This window comes from Alosa alosa, chromosome 13 (assembly GCF_017589495.1).
Source record: "Alosa alosa isolate M-15738 ecotype Scorff River chromosome 13, AALO_Geno_1.1, whole genome shotgun sequence".
Lineage (NCBI taxonomy): Eukaryota > Metazoa > Chordata > Actinopteri > Clupeiformes > Clupeidae > Alosa > Alosa alosa.
This window is the reverse complement of record NC_063201.1, coordinates 29307815-29327211: the sequence shown is the minus strand read 5'-3', so window position 1 is coordinate 29327211 and position 19397 is coordinate 29307815. Positions and strand designations below refer to the sequence as shown.

General features: G+C 46.9%; 2 protein-coding genes across 3 annotated transcripts; both read left to right on the top strand.

Moving 5' to 3' along the window:
• The first annotated feature begins 166 nt into the window (after positions 1–166).
• tubb5 (tubulin, beta 5) lies at positions 167–5562 on the top strand. 2 transcript variants are annotated; one of them, XM_048261247.1, is made up of 4 exons: positions 167–309; positions 2667–2775; positions 3109–3216; positions 3390–5562. In XM_048261247.1, the coding sequence occupies exons 1-4, from the start codon at positions 253–255 to the stop codon at positions 4445–4447; spliced, it is 1332 nt and encodes a 443-aa protein (XP_048117204.1). In that variant the 5' UTR covers positions 167–252; the 3' UTR covers positions 4448–5562. The 2 variants fall into 2 exon arrangements, with proteins under 2 accessions (XP_048117204.1, XP_048117203.1); XM_048261246.1 differs by having other exon boundaries at positions 3106–3216.
• A 1060-nt stretch (positions 5563–6622) lies between these two features.
• Positions 6623–19136, top strand: mdc1 (mediator of DNA damage checkpoint 1). Its single transcript, XM_048261249.1, has 13 exons — positions 6623–6682; positions 7245–7395; positions 7586–8221; positions 8596–8683; positions 8946–10060; positions 10893–10955; positions 11080–13016; positions 13344–15026; positions 15805–15918; positions 16342–16524; positions 16993–17118; positions 17264–17374; positions 18527–19136. The coding sequence occupies exons 2-13, from the start codon at positions 7257–7259 to the stop codon at positions 18707–18709; spliced, it is 6378 nt and encodes a 2125-aa protein (XP_048117206.1). The 5' UTR covers positions 6623–6682; positions 7245–7256; the 3' UTR covers positions 18710–19136.
• The last annotated feature ends 261 nt before the right edge of the window (positions 19137–19397 follow it).

The following is a 19397-nucleotide window of genomic DNA, read 5'->3' as shown; positions in this document are numbered from 1 at the left end:
TAATTTGGTGATGCAGGCATATACTGTTCTCTCACACACCTCTGATATTCTACACACCAGTTAGAAAGCCTCAACAACTGGAGGAAAGCACCAGACACGCCCATTTACTACCCTTAGCCTCGTTCTGGATTCAGTCCAGACTTATAAATCCTTTGTCCAGCCGGTGCTGCTCGTGCTCACCCAGACTGTGGCGTCTCGCTGGACTGCAGCTCTCAGGCCTACTTTGTAAAAGTTGCACATCATCTTGTAACAATGAGAGAAATCGTACACATTCAGGCTGGGCAATGTGGTAACCAGATTGGTGCCAAGGTAAGGATGGAAATGTTTAAAAAAAATATTAGATAGCCTAATATAATATCTAGTAGCCTAGTGTAATGCTATTTTAGAATCAACTGCAAGTGCATTTATCAGAAGTTTCCTTTTTGTGTATTACCTCTAGGCCATTGCACGGGTAGCCTATATTGTCCTGTCCATTTAATGTCTTTTAATTGGGTGGGGTGTAGACCATTAATTGGAGGCACTCGACTGAATGAAGATTTTATAAAAGACTGACAGTTAATCCTTATGCATATTCTTACGGGCTACTGATGTTATATTTCCATTGTGTATTGTTTTTTATTGTTTCATAATTGCCTGCAACATGTAGACGCTCATTTAGGAAAAAGAAAAAGCAAGCTCCACCTAAACTTTCTTAACTAGGCTATATTTTGGATGCTGCGATGAATATTGAAATATTATCGAATGTTCAATGATTATATATTGAACAATTCAATGAAAACTATAGAGATATCCCACGATGGAGAACTTCGAATAACGGTAGGCTATTGCAGGAGATAGCTTGAATGGCGTGGTGCTTGCCTTTTAAATTATGGGCGTGACACTGCCTTTTCGACACGTCGCTGCTGTCCGCTTGTTTGGTCGAATTTTTATTGTCACTATTGTCTGGTCACACCATGCCATTGCCATAAGCTCCGTTGGACAGCTGTCAGAATCATAACTGGGATTCTCGTCTGCCTGTTACTGCCCCATAGGTGGTGCAAAAGCAGACAATGGGGAAATCAGAGCGCGTGGCTAGACATTTTGTCCAAACCCATTCTTGACTAGTTGAAGATTTTTTTTTTATCAGATTAGTCTATTTCTTGATTACTGAATGCATAGCCTATACATTCTGAAGAAGTGGGGGTTGTAGACCTAGGCTATACTTAAAGAAGGCTGATACAAGACTCATGGGTGGGGCAATCAACTGACAAAGAAAGATACCATAACCCTTGTCGAAATTATTATTATTATACTTTTTTATTATTATTATTTATTATTAATAATGCAAGGGGGAATAAATCGGCAAATCGAAAAGCTTCTTTCCAATGTCTTGCTCATTGAGGGTATAGAAAAGCGACCTTGCAAAATGCCATCTCAAGGGCTGTGTGAACATTCCATCGTTTTTTACGTAAGGTTCAAGGCATGAGAACAAATGACTTCCTCGTTTCATGGTTATGGACAGAAAAACCCCATCATTAGCCTAAAATATCTCCCCTAGAGACAATGATTTTAATGCAGTATAAACCCACTGACTGTAGGATGCTGCCTAATCAATGTCCCTCAAACATAATTAGGAATGGGGTGGGGACAGGGAGATAGAACAGCTGAGGCTATGGGGGATTTGGGAACAGAATGGACATGCATCTAGATACATTCCCCTTTGCTGAAAATAGTTTGAATCAATATTGAAACCATAGGATGTCTTTCAGTCATTAAAGTAATGTCTCTATAATCTACTGTAAAAATAATTGTTGGCTTACATGCACATTCAGTTTCCCTGAGATTATAAAATGCCTAGATTCCTATGGGTACTATTCTTTTAAAAGGTCTCCTTTTAATTTGAATGACATGTTCTAAACAGGAAGCAGCGAGGATGTAGGATGATCTGGGTGTGTCCCTGGCCATTGTCCTCATTCTTTCAAAACAATTATTTTCACATCTCCAAGAAAGCTATCTATATCCTTATATGTCTTCATCAGTCTCTCTCTCTCGTTTTGTCATGAATGAGGTCACTGTTAACTGATTTTTCTGGACAGGCCTCATTCTTTGGTCCATGCAGATTTTTTATTCAACTGAAAATTGTGTCTGGTTTTGCAAAATGTTTTGAGATTAGGTCCGGGCTTTATGGCCAGCCTCACTTAACTCTGCTTGACTGAAATTCAGGCAGCTTATCCAGATTACTCCAAATCCTCTCTTTAATTCTGCATTTCACAAGCTTCAACCATAAAATCGGTAGACATCACCACAAACATTTGTCTGGGGTGTAAGCAGAGTCTGAATTAAGTTTGCATGCTAAAACATACAATCCTCCAGGTTATTTTCAACAAATGGAGACCGCAGAAACAAAACGCAAAGCTGCAGACTGTGAGCCAATGTGTCATCGTGACCAGGAATTATTTTGTCTATGCTGAGATTTTTGTAGCATTGTGTAGGGGATTTCAACAATTAAATACAAAGTCACTGAATAGCAAAAGGTATCAGATGCCTAGGAGTAAAAATGATCCTCTTATTCTTTTAGATTCATAGATAATTATCACTCAGTGTAATCACTCTACTCCTCACTGACTTGTAGGTAAATCATAACTACACTATGTCCCTCACAGAAAGTCTTATTTCCTGTCTCGTAGTTCTGGGAGGTGATCAGCGACGAACATGGGATCGACCCCACTGGCACCTATCATGGAGACAGTGACCTGCAGCTGGACCGCATCAGTGTGTACTACAATGAGGCCACAGGTACCAAACTTAAGGACTTTGCATCTCACTTGACATAAAGATACAAAATAACAATGTATACCACAATTTATATCACTTTAAAGATGTATTGACTTTTCAAATCCTGAAATGCAAACAGAGAGAAGTAGCCAGTATTTGTACAGCTAAATAGATGAAGTGAATCATTTTAATCATAAATAGAAAAGGTGGTAGGATACCTTATCAACTGGATCATATTCTAACTGTTTGCCTTTGGACTGATGGAACACCACTAGACTAAAACTGTTCTCCTGTGTTTTGAGCTGGTGTTTTTGTTTCTTTTTTCTTTTTTTCTGTCTGCCTCTCGTGGAGGAGGTAAATATGTGCCCAGGGCCATCCTAGTTGACCTGGAGCCTGGCACCATGGACTCGGTGCGCTCAGGACCCTTTGGACAGATCTTCAGACCTGACAACTTTGTTTTTGGTAAGATACATCAAAAAGCAATTTACATTAACGTTAAATGGAAGTGCCCTGAGATGATTCGCTTGGAGTTTGCTTGGTGATCGAGTGTTGAGATCAAAAGCGATGTATGCACTACTTACTTTACATTAACTGAAATCACGTTAGTCTCAAAAGTCCACATTTGTTCTCTCCAGGTCAGAGTGGTGCCGGTAACAACTGGGCCAAGGGCCACTACACGGAAGGTGCCGAGCTGGTGGATTCGGTGCTGGATGTGGTGAGGAAAGAATCTGAGAGTTGTGACTGCCTCCAAGGCTTCCAGCTCACACACTCCCTGGGTGGTGGTACCGGTTCTGGCATGGGCACCCTACTCATCAGCAAGATCCGTGAAGAGTATCCTGACCGTATCATGAACACCTTCAGTGTTGTGCCTTCACCCAAAGTGTCTGACACAGTGGTTGAGCCCTACAACGCAACCCTGTCAGTACACCAGCTAGTTGAGAACACAGACGAGACCTACTGCATTGACAATGAGGCTCTGTATGACATCTGCTTCCGCACACTCAAGCTAACCACGCCCACTTACGGCGACCTCAATCATCTGGTATCAGCTACCATGAGTGGCGTTACAACCTGCCTGCGATTCCCTGGCCAGCTCAATGCTGACCTCCGCAAGCTCGCCGTCAACATGGTGCCCTTCCCTCGCTTGCACTTCTTCATGCCCGGCTTCGCCCCTCTGACCAGCCGTGGCAGCCAGCAGTACCGTGCCCTCACAGTGCCTGAGCTCACCCAGCAGGTGTTCGATGCCAAGAACATGATGGCAGCTTGCGACCCACGTCACGGTCGCTACCTCACCGTTGCAGCGGTCTTCCGTGGCAGAATGTCCATGAAGGAGGTGGACGAGCAGATGCTCAATGTCCAGAACAAGAATAGCAGCTACTTTGTGGAGTGGATTCCAAATAACGTCAAAACAGCTGTCTGCGACATCCCCCCAAGAGGACTCAAGATGGCAGTCACCTTCATTGGCAACAGCACAGCCATCCAGGAGCTGTTCAAGCGCATCTCGGAGCAGTTCACCGCCATGTTCCGCCGCAAGGCCTTCTTGCACTGGTACACTGGAGAGGGGATGGATGAGATGGAGTTCACCGAGGCCGAGAGCAACATGAACGACCTGGTGTCCGAGTACCAGCAGTACCAGGATGCCACAGCTGAGGAAGAGGGAGAGTTCGATGAGGATGCTGAGCAGGATGCCTAAGCAGCCAGAGAAAGTTTAGTCAAGAATTAGTTGATGTGGGAGATGGGGGGGTTATGTCGTAGGAAAACCTGTATGGAAGAAGTCAGCAGTTGTATCAGGTAACTAGTATTAGAAAAAAAGCGGCCAAAAGAATCAGATCAGAGCCTATAGATTAAATGTTGAAGTGAAAAGATCTTTTCACCATAAAATCAACATGCCAAATGTGTGTTTAGTTTTATGTTTCATTACTCTCTCATTGTCATTCTCCGATTAATTTCTTTAAAAAAAAAAAAACTGAAAAGGAACAGAAAATGGTCTAGTCCCAACGTATTCCTACTGGCCTGGTTTCATAAGGTCGACTTTGATTTGAGAGGGATTGTGTGAGGACACAATCAATGCCTAAATAATTGAAGGGGAAAAACCTAGTGACCAGAAGAATCGGTACTGTTGCAGTGGGAGAATAAGCACTTTTATCTTGCTGTGCTCTGTCTGTTTTTACATCCACTTTGCTTTACTCAAAGGCAGATAAAGTGCTGAAATGATATAGAATGGAAACAACTGGAAATGTGTTCATCTATTCTTTCCCATTTTTAGAATTGTCTTTTTTAATCTTACCTTGTGTTGCACTACAAGCAGACCTAACTGGCACAGAGGAGTCGGTGCTGCTTGCAGGGATGGCATTTCAGTGAGTTCCTTTTCCATGAGGACAACAGCAATGATTAGTCAGACATTTTACTGGAAGCACTGGGGGAGTTGGGTAGTGGGGGGTAGAATGATGTAGAGTGGAGAAGCCTCTCTTGGACGCCAACCAACGTCTTTCGGAGGAGCACAATGAAAATCTCATTGACCCAGGACTGAATGATGAGGGGGAGGATAAGGCTGGTACTGTTTGAATGTCTATGGCTCCAATGACAAATGTGCAAAGGTTAGTTGAGGTTAGTTGAGGAATTGAAGTGTTCAGAGGACTGAGATTAAGAAATGTGAACTTGCTTTATTTCTTTTCATCCATGTCCCCAAACAACTTTGAGAGTGTGTGTGCGTGTGTTTAATTTCTTCTCATCTCAATGTATTGTTTTTATTTCATATTGAAAAGTACTGAGGGAGATAATAAAAAATAAAACTGAACATTGTTCAAACATTGTTGTAGATATTTGAATTCTGTGGAACTAAGCATGAGTGAAGAGGTTGATTGCAATATATAGCTTAAGTTAAGGTAAAGGCCACTGTTAAAATATAAAACAATGACAACTTGGCCTACAAAATTTAATAGAATATAACAAAATAGTCTGTCAGTTATTGCAATACTACTAGCCATGCTGTTATACATTTCAATATCAATATCATAGGCCTATAGGGGGCAAGGAGGGTGTAGCTACTCTGGTACTGAGGTCCCATTATATCTTTGCATGTGTCCTGGCGTGTAGGCTATCATATTAGTCTACTGTACATGCACAACATTCTAAAGTTCAGATATGCTAGATGTCTTTGCTTTATTAAATTAGCCTACCTGTGCAAGCAATGTCAGGGCCAAGGGTGTAGTGGAGGCTAAACGCGAGTAAACGCAGTTTATCCACCTCTTATTAGAGTTTATCCACCTCCCAAAAGAATGTATTCACCAATTGAACTTTTAACATTCAAAAATCACACTGTATTATCCACATTCACAATATGTACACTCATCAACATTCTAGTGCCCATTGGTATTATCCCCCTGGTATTATTATAAACATTGGACAATAACCTCCACCATCTGATACCGCAAGGCGCAGCTTAACACAGAATTTATAGTTTACCCACCTCTTATTTTACCACTACACCCCTGGTCAAGGCTGTCAGAAACCTTTTCAGGTGAGTTTGTTCGAGCCAAAAATGCAAAATATGTTTTAGGCCTAGCTTAACATTTGTTTACAATCATACAACAGGTCCAGTCGAACTATTCATTAATATCTGACTGAAAATGCAAGAGGACGCCTAATTGGTAGATGGGAAATACGCCCCTTGTTTTCAAGCGTTGGCGCGGGGGGTAAATTTCAGGACTAAATAGTGCAGGTTACTTGCATATAGCCAATTAATGCTCAGATTGACACAAATGACATTTTCATTAACCAATAATATTTCGCAAAAGAATTACTGGCATTTACTCCAGCCAATTGATTTTTTCAGTAGGCGGAGAAAATACCGGAAACGAACGGCCAGCTTCCAGCATTCTTTTCCCTGGTATCTTCGCAACGGTGAAATGAAAGAAGTTTACTGAAGGTATTGGTAATATTTGTAAATGTTTGCATGGATATATTTCTTATCTAGTAGACACTAAAATGCCTCGGTGAATTACGTCGTTGTATAGTGAACAACGTACTGTAAGATTAGCTTGCTGGTTTATTTACACAATAAGTTCTAGGGCATGCCAAGCAGCAAGCAGCAGCCTCCTTGAGACAACCAGCTAACGTTTGTTGTAATGTTAGCCTTTTGATATATTTACTATCCACACAATGTATTACAAGCAAGCCACAGGGACGTGTTGTAACACTAACGCTATGTTGTTAGTTGCTAGACAGGCTGTATTAGTTAAGCTTAGAGCTAACTTTAAGTTGTTATCGATAACTTATCTTAATCATAATTAAAGCCATATTAGACTTTGAAATTAGCCAAAAAGAAAATATGGCCATGTAGGTTCAGGTCTTTACAGATGAACCTAACTGTCCTGTGAAATGTGCACTAGCTGAAATAACTTCTATCTTACTGATATCAAAGACTATAGACGTTTTGTGACCGGCTTAAATTTTTTTGCGACCTTTGCCATTCGTTCCGTTTATTGTAGTGCAGTGGAAAGATGGATGCAACACAAGTGGTTCAGGATTTCCCGTTTGATGATGATGAAGAAGAGCAAGAGGATGACAGTGCTGACGAGGAGGAAGCACAGCCAGTGGCTAAACTGAAAGTTTTCAAGAATGTGCATGTCCCAGAGACTGGTGAGTCATTTGTTTTTCAGAGCACACCTGTTACCTTTTTCATGGAAGTGGTTCGTGTGTAAAAAGGATCTATCCAGCTGGGAGTTAATTAGCTGCCTGACACTGTCCTATATTCTACCTAATGTTTTGTGAAGTGTTTCTGGTCTGACTCTCTTCTTACTGTCGCTTTTACCTTCCCTTTTCTTTTTAGAGTTGCTTCTTTACCCAGGAGAGAATATTTTGGGCCGTGATGCTACTTTCTGCACAGTGCCCTTACCTGCCTCGTCAATGTCAAAGCGCCACGCCACCATTTCCATCTCTGTGTTCCGCTCGAACGGACAACATGCCAGTGGAGCCATAGAAGCCCTCATCTGGGACATGGGCAGCCTGAATGGCACCAGGAAAGGCCGCTTGAAGCTAACACCCCACGTGCGCTATGCCCTGAGCGAGGGGGATAAAGTGACTCTAGCCGATCTGCCTTGCCAGTATGCCCCTGTCGGGACAGCTGAGGGAGAGACTGGCAAGGGTAGAGCGAGGACACCAGACTGCCTTGGTGGAGAGAGGGGTGAGCAGACACTCGTGCCTCAGGGGGACTGCTACAAAGTGAATCTGAGGACAGAGACGCACACAGAGGCTGTCAGAGCAGTGGAGAGGGCAGCCAATGGGGAGAGGGGGTTTCTGACACCCAGCAGTGGGCAGCATGGGGATGCCAAACCGAGAGGCAGCCATGGCATGTCGGCCAGGCTGGAGCAGAAGGACCAAAGTCCTGCCCCCCTGGTCACTGCATCTGACTCAGAGTCTGATGGAGAGCGAGAGGGATGGAGGCCAAGAGCAACCAAAACTTTAGGTAAACATGCTGTATCTGTTTACACAAATATGCTGATATAGATGCATTGCATATCCGTAAACCACAACATCTTTCAGTATTTCAGTGTTTTTTTCTGATGTGCAGACTATTTGTTTTGGTTCAGGTTTATTGTTTTGCAACATGGTACATAAAGCACATGCATTGTGTAATGTTCTGAATGAGAAATTACATGGCTTGCAAAGCAATCATAATGTAATTTGCTTACAGTATATAAAACATATTGTGAGTGTGATAGATAATGGGATATTGAATGCATGAGATGACCCCCTGGGCTTCATAAGCAGAAAATACCCCATGGGCATTGTTATTAGGGCTGGAATATATATAAATAAATCCAATCTCTTTTCCTATAGTGTCTTCAGATTCAGACTCTCCAAGGATGCCTCAGCCCACTTGTTCAACGTTCCAGAGTCCGTCAGGCACTTCTTACATACCAGAGAGGTATAGCTGGGGTTTCTCATTCCATTTTAAATCGTAATAAAAGGCTTATTCATCTGTATTATATTATCCATATTGTCATGCACATGAAAAGCTACTTACCATCTACAATTTATAGTATGATTTGAGAACAAATCCTTGCCAGAATCTTAAGATAACATTTAGCTTATCCTTGTCCTCACATTAGTTTTTTGACCACTGCTTGAGGTTGTATTTGTGTAACTAGCGTGTTATGTAACTGAGTTTTGCTGGTGGCTTTGCACAGCCCCTCTTCCTCAGTGAGGGGAAGAGTGAACGAGACCGTGAGCTCAGGAGGATCCATCTGGACTGACAGGAGCACTGAGGCGGCGCTGAACAAGCCCAGGCCAGACCCCCTGGAGTTTAACATGGACAGTGACACTGATGTGGAGGGAGAGGAGGAGACGGGGGAGGTGGAGGGGAGGAGCTCACCGCACGCTGCAAATGGAGAGGCAAGTGCGGATCTGGTGGCGGGGGCATCCGCCGGACCTGCCACCAAGCATCCGGATTATCATATAGACCGTAATACTGATGTCGAGGGAGATGACCATGAGGTGTCGGACATTAATTCCACAAAGGCTTCAGTCTGTGAAGTAGGGGAGAATGTATCCAGTCCTGCAGCTGTTGCTGCCGCTGCCACAGCAGCCCCATCAGACTTTCACCTGGAGAGTGACACAGATGTGGAGGATGAAGATGAGGTTGGCCAGACTGTGCAGATGGCCCCTCCACCGGCACACACAGCCCCAGGCACTGATGTGACCGAATCCATGCCAGCGAACGCGGCCTCGGCAGAATTTCATATGGACAGTGACACAGACGTGGAGGAGGAGGGGGATGACCAGGCAGATGTTACACAAGCAGATGTCAACACCGCAGCTTCCACTGCAGCTCAGGACAAACCAGAGGAGCCTCAGTCCCACAGTGCCTCGGACACCACAGATGACGACGACCCATTCAAGTCGGGCAGCAGCAGCAAAAACACAGAGGCCTGTGCCGGCCAACAGCCTATATCTGCGGCCGCCTTGGAAATCCAGTCTGACAGTGACACCGACGTGGAGGATGAGAGCGCGGGGCAGCAAGCAGCCCCCTCTGCACCCCTGGGCTCCCCGCATCCCTCTGGACTCCAGCCCACTGCTGAGGCGGCCCCTGGGGCTCCAGAGTCCACAGCTGATGTGGAGGAGGGCACCGGAGGGGGCAAACAGCCGGCATCGCCTCCAGCTGTGACGCCAGCCAAGCCAGATGATTTCAACATGGACAGCGACACGGATGTGGAGGAGGCGCTCCAAGAGGACACTAGACCCAGGAAGCCTGGTGAGAGGGCCTCTGCTGCAGTACTCCAGTCCTCAACCCCTATGGGAGCAGGTGGGATTACACGCATTGATATAGTTCATTTCTATATAAACCACAACCAACACAATACCATATAATACAATACATTGAAGAGGTTTTGGAAGATTTTAAAAACGTTATTTATTTAACCCTTCTGTTATCCTCAAGTCTTACCGACACTCTTTATCCTTGGGGTCAATTTGACCCCAGCTAAATAAACCCTCAGAAAATGATTATAATTAATATTGTTACCCAGATTTTTTGTGACGGGTACTTAACAAGAGTGTAATAACCACCATCAAAAGCCCTACAAAACAATCCCACCCCCCCACACCCCTTTATGAACCTTGGAACCCTGGCTGGCAAAACACTGGCCCATCCAGTGTCAGCAGCCCAAAGGCTTGCTGTTGCTTCCTCTTTTGACTTATACAGTCCTGCCAAAATGACTTATATGTACTTGTGTATATGTAATAATGATAATAACAATATGTTCTCATACTATTCAAATAATAATATTCATAATGTGTCAAATATTCATGTATCCTATGTTTCATACAGCTGGGGTCAAACTGACCCCAAGGAACATCAATGTACAAAATATTTGTACAGGACATTGAAAACAAATTATTGTACAAATTTAATGCTAACTCTGTTGTACCCTTCAATTGAGGAAAAGTCATGAAACATGAAGCAAAAAAAAAAAGTGAACCATATATTTTATGATGTTAAACGTTGCTTAGGGTCAAATTGACCCCAAGGATAACATGAGGGTTAAGATGAAAGAAGTCTTATGTAATTATTTGTTATCTAAATACTGCCAACATTCCAATCACTGTTTGTTGTTTTGTTTTTCTTTATTTGACAGCAGGGTTGCGACTAGAAGAGATGGAGACTCAGCTCTTCCTCAGTCCAGCAGATCATTTTGCGCGTATGTCAAGTCTCTCACTTAAATTTGTGACATGGCTGCCCAATAGTTCTGTGATGTCTCTGTATGTACGTTCTCTCATCTGATATGATTTGCTAATGATCCACTCCCCTTTCTTCCTTCTTAGGCCCTGTAGGCCTTCCACCCTTCAACCCAGCGACGTCGTCTGATGATGACTTTGTCCCAGAAACCCAGTCCTTTGTGGCCAAGCCTCATGGTGGCGGTGCTCCTCCTGGGCTGAGCGCCCTTGACGAGACGGCTCTGGAGGAGGAGACCCAGCTGTTCTGCGTAGGCGGCGTCACGGAGCGGTCGGCACAGCTCCAGCTCAGCCTGTCGGACAGCAGTCGCCTGCAGCAGCAGCTGGCCACCGAGGCCACGCAGGCGTACGCCCTCCCCGAGATCAGGGACTCGGACTCGGACGGGGATTCGGACCTGGATGCAACCCAGGACTACGGAGCTCTGCAGGCCACGCAAGCCTACGCTGCAGAGCCAGTGAGAGACGAGGAAGACGGCCATGTGGACAGCGCCACGGCTGAAACCCAGGCCTTCTTCATAACCGCGCCAAGGAGCACCGACATTGCTGTTGGCCTTGCTGAAGCCACGCCCCTGCCCCAGAGGGAGGTGCTGAAGGAGGTGGCAGGACCAGGGGAGGAGGAGGAGGCCACCCAGCTGACGGAGTTGGACACCTTCTCCCATATCTCCACCGCCGACACGGTTATCCTCCCACGCAGCCAGAGGCTGGGAGGTGAAGAGGCTGGAAGAATGTCTGATGTGACTCCCACAGACTTGGTAGCTAGTGCCACCGCCCATGAATCCAAGCAGGCAAACGTCCCTGCTGCGGAGATCTGCATGGACAGTGACACAGATGTGGAGGAGGAGAAAGATGGCGGCTTGAAGGAGTCACGGCCCACGACTGCCCAGATCAAGGCCGAGGAACTTCAGCTCCACAGCGATTCAGATTCAGCAGACACCGGTGATGATGACCCATTCAAGCCAGGCACGAGCGCAACCACTGTGACCTCCACAGGTGGCCAGGCATCACACACCACTTCTAGTGTCTCCTGCTCTGAAACCCAACCCATGTCTGCCTTAAATGATGATGATGAGGAGGAGGTGGAGGAGGAAGAACCAAAGGTAGCACCATCTAGAAGAAAAAGCAGGGCTCGTAGAGGACAAGGACGTCATGATGGCCAACCTTCCGAGACACTTCTCATTGCTGAAACCCAGCCAGTCAGCGTGAACGATGATGATGATGGTGATGCTGAAGAGGAAGCATCAAAACCCGCATCCCCCAAACGAAGTGAGAGGACACGCAGAGGGAAGAGGAGGCCTGTTGGAGATGAGGTTGAGTCTGCTGAGGCCGCCTTCAGCTCCTGCCTCCTCTCTACTGCTCAAACTCAGCCAATGGCCAATGTGGATGAGGAAGACGAAGAGGAGGAGGAGGAAGCAAAGCCTGTCGGCCCCAGAAGGAGAGGAAGAACGCATGGAGGGAGAGGGGCACAGGTGGAGGACGGGCTGGAGGTCACTGAGACTCTGGTCAACTCTGACCTCGCTGTGATCGAAACTCAGCCCGTGTCTGCTGTTGGTGATGAAAATGGTCAAGACAAGGGAGAGCAGGGACCTGCTTCCCCCAAAAGGAGAGGGAGGGCACGCAGAGGTAAGGGGAAGCAGGAGGAAGACGAGAGCAAGCCTGCTGAGATGCCTTCAAGCACCTGTCTGACCACTGCAGAAACGCAGCCCATGGCTGCATGTGAGGAGGAGGAGGAGGAGGAAGAGGATACACAGGCAGCCCCTTCCACATCCAGAGCAAAGACACGTGGAGCAGGGAAAGAGCCCGTCACCACAAGAAGCACCAGAGGCAGAGGGAAAGTAGAGGGGGAAGAGAGAGAGGGAGAAGAGGTGGAGGAGGGGACGAGTGTGGAGTCGAGGAGGCAGACCAGGGGCAAGACTCCTGCAGTGAAGAGAGGAGGACGGAGGAGAGGAGAGGGGGCTGGAGAGGAAGAGGAGGAGGCCGAAGAAAAGCCTGTGCAGGAGGTCAGGAGGGGTCGAGGGAGGAAGAGTGTGGTGCAGCAGAGAGAAGAGCAAGAGGAGCGAGAGAGGCTGGAGAGAGTGAAAGACCAGCAGGAGAAAGAGAAAATAGAAAGGGAGCAAAAAGAACAGGAAGAAAAACTTGAAAGAGAAGAGAAGGAAAGGCAGGAAAAAGAAAGGTTAGAGAGAGAAAGAAGAGAAGAGAGGGAGAGGCTGGAAAAAGAAAGGTTAGAGAGAGAAAGAAGAGAAGAGAGGGAGAGGCTGGAAAAAGAAAGGTTAGAGAGAGAAAGAAGAGAAGAGAGGGAGAGGCTGGAAAAAGAAAGGAAAGAAAAGGAGGAAAGGGAGAAAAAGGACAAAGAAGAGAATGAAAGAAAAGAACAAGAGGAGAAAAACAGGTTGGAGAAAGAAAGACTTGAAAAGGAAAGACAACAAAAAGAGAAAAGAGAAAGAATAGAGAAAGAGAGAAAAGAAGCTGAGGCGAGAGAAAGGCAGGAGAAGGAGAGGCTGGAAAAAGAGAAAGAGGAAAGAGAAAGAATAGAGAGGGAGCAGAGAGAGAAAGAAGAGAGGGAGAGAAAAGAGCAAGAGGAGAAAGAAAGGCTAGAGAGGGAAAGACTTGAAAAGAAAAGACAAGAAAAAGAAGAAAGGGAAAGATTGGAGAGGGAGAAGAGAGAGAAGGAACAGAAAGAGAGAAAAGAGGCTGAGGAGAAAGAGAGGCTGGAGAAGGAGAGGCTTGAAAAAGAAAGACAAGAAAAAGAAGAAAAGGAAAAAGTAGAGAGGGAGAGAAGAGAGAAAGAAGAGAAGGAAAGAAAAGAGGCTGAAGAGAGAGAACGATTGGAGAAGGAGAGACTTGAAAAAGAAAGAAAAGAAGCAGAGGAAGAGGAGAGACTGCAGATGGAGAAGAGGAAAAAGGAAGAGAGAGAGCAAGAGAAGAGAGAAACCAGTGACCCTAAAATGGAGAAACCAGAGAGTGATGATAAACCCCAGACGTCCACACGAGGGAGGCGAGCAGCCTCCAGACGTGCCGCTCCAGCTCCCCCCAGTGGACAGGAGGAGCCGGTGCTGCCCAGTGATGACTGCCCTGCCCGAAGGACACGCTCTCGCTCCAGCTCCTCCAACTCCGTCAGCTCAGAGAGATCCACGTCCAGCGTGCGCAGCAGCGCCAGCAGGCAGGGGGCGCCAGAGCCACACTCCAGGCGCTCCTCCAGACGAGCCTCCAGAGCTCCCCCTGCTGGAGAACAGACGCCAGCACTGGAGGATGGCTCGAGTGAGTCACAGTCTGGAAGAAGATCTCGAAGGCCATCTACCTCTAGTAACTCGGTGTGCTCTGAAGTGACCGAAGCAGCCAGTGTGGCCAGTCAGAGTAAGGGCCGAGGGAGAGGAAGAGGGAGGAAGAGTGTGAAGGGGAAAGACCCAGTGGCAGAGCCTGAACCAGCACCATCAGAGACTCAAGGCACCGAACCTTCGGCCACCAAGACCTCGGGACGAGGCCGCAGAGGCCGCAAGTCAGGGGCTGGAGACGAGGCGACCGTTGGCGTGTCCGCCCAGGCCGACGATGAGGACAAGCCTGCTGAGGAGGAAGCTGGTCCTGCCCCACGGGGTCGAAGGGGAGCCATCGCACCCAAGCCAGACTCCGTCCCTCAGAAAGCCACCGGCCGGGGTCGAGGTAGGGGTCGGAAGGCCGGCCTGTCCAGCCAGAGCACCTCAGCCGAGGAGGACAGCGAAAGCGCCGACGTCGCGAGCGCCGATGTTTCTGCGCCGGCCAGTCAAGACAGAGGGAAGAAGAGGAGTCACGATGAAGAGTTGGAGGAACTTGACGAGACTGAGGAGGTTCGATTCAAGATTCCTCGCTCGAAGGGGAAGGTGCCAAAGGGACACAGGAAAGCGGAGAGTGAGGACGCCGCTGGAGGAGCGGAGCTGGACAGGACAGACGAGGAGACGGCCCCTGGTCCAGCAGAGAGGAAGGGAAGAGGCCGTCCGTCTGTGGCGCAGAAGAAGAAAGAGGTGAAGAAGGAAGTGGAGGAGAGCGAGGAGGCAGCAGCAGCTGAGGTAATCTATCTCTCTTTCTCTCTCTCTCTCTCTTGTTTCCTCTCCTATTCACACCTAAACTTATCCCTCCCTCCCTTCTCTCGTGTCTCAGTCCATATTTCTCCTCCCCCCATCTCAGTCCCTCCCTACACTTCACACTGCCCTGTACATATTCTCTATCCTGCTCCCTCTCTTCTCCCTGTCTGTCCATCTCTCTTCCTCCTCCCTCCCTCCCTCCATCCCTCCCTCCTCCTCCTCCTCTGTCTCACAGTCGGGCCGTTTCCCCTGCGGAGCGCTGACTCGGCCTCTCCATTGAAATGAGCTGTCTGTGCTGGCTGTGAAGGGAGGTAGAGCTTAGAGCCCCCTGTCAGTGGCCCTGGCCTTTAGTGACCACACTGTCACTTTCAGCCCCCTCTCTCTCTCTCTCTCTCTCTCTCTCTCTCTCTCTCTCTCACTCTCTCTCTCTCTCATTCATTTCAGCCTGAGGTTCTCTCAAGATGCTGTGTGTGCTACTTAAATAAATAGATAGATAGATAGATAGATAGATAGATAGATAGATAGATAGATACTTTATTGATCCCCAGGGGAAATTTAAATGACCAAATCTGACACCATATCTGTCTCCGTACTGCTCTCTTCCTAAATGACCACTTCGTCATCCTCTCTCATCTCTCTCTTTTATTGCTGTGTCCTTCTCACTCTCTTCCTAAATGACCACTCCTGGGCACTTAACTCTCCATCTCTGTTTCCTCTCCTGCTCTCTCTCTCTCCTCTTCTCCTCCTGTATGTCTCCTCTCAGCCTGACGAGTCCTCAGCCAAGGGATCCAGGAAGCGCGGTGCAGCCGCTGCCGAGTCGCCCACCCCAACCAAATCCGCCCGCCGCTCCGTGGGCACCTCGCGCCAGGCACACAAGGTAAGCACCACACACACACACACACACACACACACACACAAACACACACATAAACACAAACACACACATAAACACGCACACATAAACACACACACACACACACACACACATAAACACACACACTCTTTTTCTCAACACAGTCACATACACTTACACTCATATACACTCACACAGAACGGTACGGAATCATTTCCATATAAAACACACAAACACCGTAATTCACACTCGTTCCAATACGCGTATGGCTTTGATGGGGTTTACTGTGCTAAGATGCAGTTCTTCACCCTGCCATTTTCATGTAACACTGAGGATGTGCATAATCTCTGATCTAATTTTAGCTATCAGAAGCTAAACAAAAACACACACACACACACACACACACACACACAGCTGATATCCCCCCCCCCCCTCTCTCTGGCCCAGGTGCTGTTCACTGGGGTGTCTGATGAGGCGGCGGAGGCTGTGGTGGCCCGGCTAGGGGGCAGCATGGCCAAAGGTGTGAGCGACATGACGCACCTGGTCACCGATGCGGTGCGACGGACTGTCAAGTTCATGTGTGCAGTGGCCAGAGGGGTGCCTATCGTTACACCCGATTGGCTGAAAAAGGTAGGGTCACAGCATGCATCACAGACCGCCTCAAAGAACTCAGCTGGAACGCAAGGCAAACAAAATGACAGAGGACTGGTGTAGAGTGTACAAACTAGGAGTGCATTTGTTGTAGATGTTGGAATTACCATCTGTGTCGCCTTCTCTTTTTTGCGCAATCGATACTAATTGAAGTCTTGCTGCCACCATACCCAAGCAGACTATTTACCCCTTTATGTAACGTCAATTACTCTCTGTGTTGGTGTTGTTGGGTGAATAATGTTTTTTTTACATATTGATTACAAATGGATCGTTTCCTCACTATGTATTGTAGTGAGGAACATGTTTGCACATTTTTTTAAAAGCATAACTATGCCTCCTGTTGTATCTGTATCTTTACTCTTTACTGTCATATATAGACACAGTCACTACAAGTGTGCAGCGCATCTTTTTGCAGTCTTTGTGAATGTCCCTCTGGTTGTGTTGCAGTGTGGGAGGGCTGGGAGCTTTCTGCCTGCTGATGAGTTTCTGGTGAAGGACGCGGAGCAGGAGAGGAAGTTTAACTTCCGTCTGCAGGAGTCCCTGAGTGTGGCCAGCAGCCAGCCCCTCCTACAGGTCTCACCTCCCTTACCGTCTCATCTAGGAACATTTCATCCACTGGAGTCAGTGCTGTAGTGTGTTCTCTACGGTTCTCTACAAGCAAAGAAACAAACAAACAGCTTTGCCGTTTTCTCTTTGTCACTCTTTGGTTCCATGTCAGGGTTATGAGATTCATGTCACACGGTCAGTGAAGCCTGAGCCGGCACAGATGAAGGACATCATCGTCAGCTGTGGGGCTCGCTACCTTCCCAAGATGCCCTCTGTCAACAAGGTAACTTTGTCTAACCCCTACATCAGTACATCAGCTCACTGTTTACAAACTTGAGGTGATCTGTTTTATGCACTCTCTCTCTTTCTCTGACACTCTCACCTGTTCTCCACATTTATCACTGTTCTGTTCAGAGATTGTCTCCCACATTTGTTTTGTTTATCTGCGGTGTCTAGTGTGTTCAGCTACAGGAAGATAAGTGGCTCTCTCTGTTTCACATTGAGACCGATTTGGGTGAAAGATTTTCACGACACATCTAAATAGCAGCTGTTACTGCCTCATTCAAGATTAATGTTAAGTTTCCATTTAAAAAAAAAAAATGTTTTGGGCTTTTATGCCTTTTTAATGCGACAGGATAGAGGAGAGTGACAGGAAGTGAGTGGGAGAGGGCGGTGTACGGGGCGGTAATCGAACCCGGGTCGCCGGCGTACGGTGCAGGTGCGCCAGCCAGTTGCGGCTGGGGCCAAGTTTCCATTTTTCATGTGTTATTGAATTCCAGTCCTGTGGGGTGACAGATGGAACACTGATACATCAGGCCTATGGCTTGGCTATGGTATTGAGAAGGACACAGGCGAAAGAGATCAACCATGGAAATAAAATAATGGAATGCACATTCCTGTTCAGCAACATGTGGAAGGGCGCGTTTGTTCGAGATTGTTCGATTTCTTCATGGCAATTATGTGTAGTGATTCCTCAGGAAGTGTAGTCATTTGATTATTGTAGCATTAAATGGTATCTTTGGGAGAAGTGTTATTGATTGAGGCTGTGCACATAAATGTATGCTCATTATGAAGTCCTACAGGATGTGTGGTGTTCTATGACCACAGTGAATGCATAATAAGCATGTATTTTCAGATATAGACTGGAAATGACTATTTACATGACCGTTTTACGCTACGAGTGTACCAGTTTTGTAGCCCTGAAAACAGCAACATTAAAGTTGATCGCTTATTTTACCATCCATGTTTACATCTCAGGTTGGCTCCATGTTTTGATAACTTTCCCTTTCAGGTTGGTCACAGAGCAAACTGTTGCAGTGAATGTGGATGTCTCTTCTGTGCTGTATTGTCCCTGTAATTCTCTGGCCTGAGTCTCGGTGCCATTGCAGTGTCCTGTAAAGATGTTAAAGCTCTGGCCTGCCTCTCTCCTCTGCAGCCCCAGACAGTGGTGGTGTCGTGTGCAGAGGACGCCGCGCTCTGCTCGTCAGCCGTGGCGGCGTCCATCCCCGTGGTCAGCTCCGAGTTCCTCCTGACGGGCATCCTCCAACAGCAGGCCGACGTGCTCGCCCACGCCCTCACCATCGCCCAGGCCCCTGCTCGGGGCAGGAAGAAGACATGATGCCCATCTCAGAGACCGACGAGCCGGTGCTGGGTTCACTGCCAGGGCAGAGCAGCTCGTGGTGGACGTGAGTAAGAGATGGCCACCACATCACCCTCCCTGGTCCTCAGAGAAGAGGGGATCATTCCTGGACCTGGTCTGTTCTGGTGTGTTTGCCTGCTTTCAGTGGGTTCTGCATCAGAGTCTGTTCTGCTTGGACCTCTTCACTGTTCACTTTGATCTGTGTCATTCATCCAAATGACATATAGTCTGGAGGGTTTTTAATCATTGAATATCCTGTTGCTAATGGACTTAAAACTGTGTTTTATAGACACAAATTCAGATGAAATTGTTGTTGTAATAAATAATATGTGTTCGTGTCCTTATATCAACCTGTAATGCCTTCAACAAATGGCCATGTGTCAATTAAACATTTTTATTTTGCAGATTTACTGTGTGATCTTGTGCTCACTACCAACAGTACACAAGTCATATGGGAAGAGGTAGGATGTTAGTTTTTATCGGTGACTCGGTTGGATCAGGAGCACTTAATACGGTTCCTCTCAGTAATTCTCCTCTGGTAGTACTTATCAGATGTGACACACACACACACACACACACACACACACTCTGGTAGTACTTATCAGATGTGACAGAAGTAAACCCCCTGCACATCTTCACTTTGTTGTTTGCTGGCGTCAGCAGTGGG